Raw genomic sequence first — 3,483 nt, 5'->3', positions numbered from 1 at the left:
AACCTCGACGTGGGAATGGCGAGGAGGCGGGTCAGTCTCCACAGCTACGTGCACTTGGCGAAGGTGGCGACTCTGTTCCCACTGTGGCGTGTACTTGGCAAGGGGGCGGGTCGGTTTCCACGGCAACGTGAACCTGAGTCAGCAGTGAGTCCGTCGCCGTTGCGACGTCAGCGAAGCTCGGCTGGATCGCCAATCCTTGCCGGACCTGGGCCGTGAGAGCGGATCTGCCGGTTTCGCCGTTGCCGGTGAGGAGTGGGAGGACGATGTCTTAGTTGCCGCGCAGCGGGAGGCACCGGGGAGCGCCCGGCCGGGGCGTCTCCTCTGGCCGCCACGCGGAGGTCCCGGGTAGATGGCCAAGCGGGTTCCCTCGTACCGATAGGTGTACTTGGATCTACAGGGCGAAGTCGCTCGGGTGCTGGAAACGCGGGGAGGCGGAGCAAACTGACTGGGACAAAAAGCCGGGCAAAGAGATTCAAACTCAAAGTCGTCGGAGTCATACTCAGGCAGCCGGTCAAACAAATCGTGGTCCTCCTATTCCGAGAAGTCAGAGTCCAGAAGAATATGAGGAGCCGGACGGGTCGTGTTCGGGACGTATTCATACCTCGCTGGCGGAGCGTAAGACACGGGAGCTGAGGACGTCAGGGAGCCTACCCGGATTGGACAGGCTTGGTCCTCCGGCAGACGGTCTACCTTGCGTCGATCCCGGCGACGCCGGGTCTTTCCTGCTGGGTCCTGTATTGGCCAGTTCGTTCTGTCAGGTCCCATCGGAAACGAGAGTAGAACCCAAATGCAGGAACTCGGGAGACGCAAGGTAGTTCAAGAAGAGACACGTTTATTGTATGCAGAGGTCGGGGATCGAGCAGGCAGTCCGGTGCAGCAGCGGTAGTTGTGACGTCGGGCGAGAGAGCAGATGAGCGGACAGGCAGGAGTCGGTACACGGGGAAACAATCAACGCAGGCAGAAGTATTAAGGAGTCAGGCTTACAAGGTTGGTCTGAGAACGGACGAAGGTCGGTACACACAGGATCAATCAGGAATACGAGAGTGCTGGAACGGGACATAAAGCTCAACGATCTGGCGGGGGACCAGTCGTCACCGGGTCCTATATATACAGGGGATGATCAGCCCGCATGAGGCGCAGGTGTGCGCCTCACAATCAGCGCAGCCGCGCGGGCACCCGCACAGCTCGTGCTGAAGCGGCAGGATCATGACAGGATCAGCTCCAGCACTACTTCGACCCTTGTGAGGATAAGCAGTTCAGATAAGGGATGGATGGAAATCATTATTTCAATATTCATACTTTTTGTAACATTTTATTGAGTGGTGTGGTAAGATTTTTTTTTCCTGTAAAATGCGCACTTTGGCTCAATAAAGGTCTGGGATTGAAATATTTGTATATTGAGCAACTAAAAACAATTTATATCATATTCATCCATCCATTTTCTTCACCGCTTGTCCTCACAAGGGTTGCGGGGTGTGCTGGAGCCTATCCCAGCTGTCAATGAGCAGGAGGTGGGGTACACCCTAAACTGGTTGCCAGCCAATCGCATGGCACATAGAGACAAACAGCCACACTCACAATTACACTTAGGGGCAATTTAGAGTGTCCAATTAATGTTGCATGTTTTGGGGATGTGGGAGGAAACCGGAGTGCCCGGAGGAAACCCATGCAGGCAAGGGGAGAACATGCAAACTCCACACAAGGGGGTCCGGGATTTAATTTGGGACCTCAGAACTGTGAGGCCAACACTTTACTAGCTGATCCACCGTGCCACCAATTTATATCATTTAAATATTGAAATATTATTTAATATATGTTTTCTCTGTCTTCCAGACTACACCGTGATGACCACAGGTTCCCTTGTGAAATTGTGATTGCAGAGTGTCTTTGTCAGGGATGCATCATCAACCAGCGAGAAAAGCTGAGTTACAAATCAGTTCCAGTGTTTGCGCCGCTGCTGGTTCTGAGGAAGGTTCAGTGTCCAGTTGATCCCAACAAATACATTCTGAAAAAAGATTTAATCAAAATCCCAGTGGCTTGCACATGCGTGGTTCCAAAATACATTAAATAATCTATTTGTGTGTGAATTTCCTTTATTCACCAAGCATAAGCATAGCATAAGCAAACAGTAAGATTTTTGGGAGCCCTTGGAAAAATTATATAATTTGTTTTGTGAGGCGGCACAGTGGCCTCACCTCACAGTTCCGAGGACCGGGGTTCAAATCCCAGCCCCCACTGTGTAGTTTGCCTGTTCTCCCCATCCCCGCGTGGATTTTCTCAGGCCACTCTGGTTTCCTCCCACATCCTAAAAACATGCATTAATTGGAAACTCTAAATTGCCCCCAGGTGTGATTCTGAGTGCTAGTGTTGTTTGTCTCCATGTGCCCTGCGATTGGCTGGCAACCAGTTCAGGGTGTCCCCTGCCTCCTGCCTGATGGCAGCTGTAATTGACACCAGCACTCTCACGAGCCGAGAAAATGGATGGGTCCATGGATGGATAGATGGATGGATGGATGAATGGATGGATGGATGTTTTGTGACTGAAAAAACTATCGACTAGTTACATGTCAACATATTAATATTGAATTATGGCAACTGGTTTCTAAAGTTAAAGATACTACAGGCTGCTGAGCGGAGATCAATATTAAGAAATGTTATAAACCTTGAAAAAAATATAGAGTATGTAAATTTGTCCCTCATGACTGATTTGAACATTTGCCATAACATATTTACACAAACATTTCTGTAATGCAATGTAAATGGACAAGTAATAATTTTTAACACTTAAGATTTTGTACTTGAGCTGTATTCTTGCAACTCCAACATATTCAAAGGTAAACAAAATCATCCATATTTTGAAATATTCTACAACCCCAATTCCCAAAAAGTTAGACGTGTAAAATCTAAATAAAATCATTGTGTTACATCACCTTTCCTTTTAACAACACTCAATAAACATTTGGAAACTGAGGAACCTAATTGTTGACGCTTTGACGGTGGAATTCTTTTTCATTCATGCTTGACGTACAATGTATGCAATGTACACTTGCTCACCACTGCAGTGTCTTCATTGTTGGATTTTGCGCTTCACTATGCACCACAAGCAGCACAGTGGATCAGCTGCAAAGTGTTGGCCTCACAGCTCTAAGGTCTAGGGTTCGATCGTGGTCCTTACTGTTTGGAGTTTGCATGTTCTCCCCTTGCCTGCGGGGGTTTTCTCCCGGGACTCCAGTTTCCTCCCTCATCCCCAAAACATGCAGTATTAATTGAGCGTTCTAAATTGCCCCTAGGCTTGATTGTGAGTGCAGCTATCTATCTCAATGTGCCCTGGGATTGGCTGGCAACCAGTTCAGAGTGTACCCTGCCTCCTGCCCGTTGACAGCTGGGATAGGCTCCAGCACTCCCGCGTCCCTCGTGAGGATAAGAAAATGGATGGATGGATGGATGGATGGATGGATGGATGGATGGATGGATGGATATGCA

The 3,483-nt window shown here is 48.9% G+C and overlaps 1 protein-coding gene across 1 annotated transcript; it reads left to right on the top strand.

Moving 5' to 3' along the window:
• Nucleotides 1–451: 451 nt before the first annotated feature.
• LOC133497506 (interleukin-17C-like) lies at nt 452–2,071 on the top strand (the record flags this gene model as incomplete). Its single annotated transcript, XM_061813404.1, has 3 exons — nt 452–499; nt 545–549; nt 1,834–2,071. Coding segments are annotated over 3 exons (291 nt in total), but the record flags the coding sequence as incomplete, so codon positions are not given.
• Nucleotides 2,072–3,483: the final 1,412 nt, after the last annotated feature.

Source organism: Syngnathoides biaculeatus, chromosome 3 (assembly GCF_019802595.1).
Source record: "Syngnathoides biaculeatus isolate LvHL_M chromosome 3, ASM1980259v1, whole genome shotgun sequence".
NCBI classification, from domain to species: Eukaryota; Metazoa; Chordata; class Actinopteri; order Syngnathiformes; family Syngnathidae; genus Syngnathoides; species Syngnathoides biaculeatus.
The sequence above is the reverse complement of the archived record's forward strand: the minus strand, read 5'-3'. Positions and strand labels throughout refer to the sequence as shown.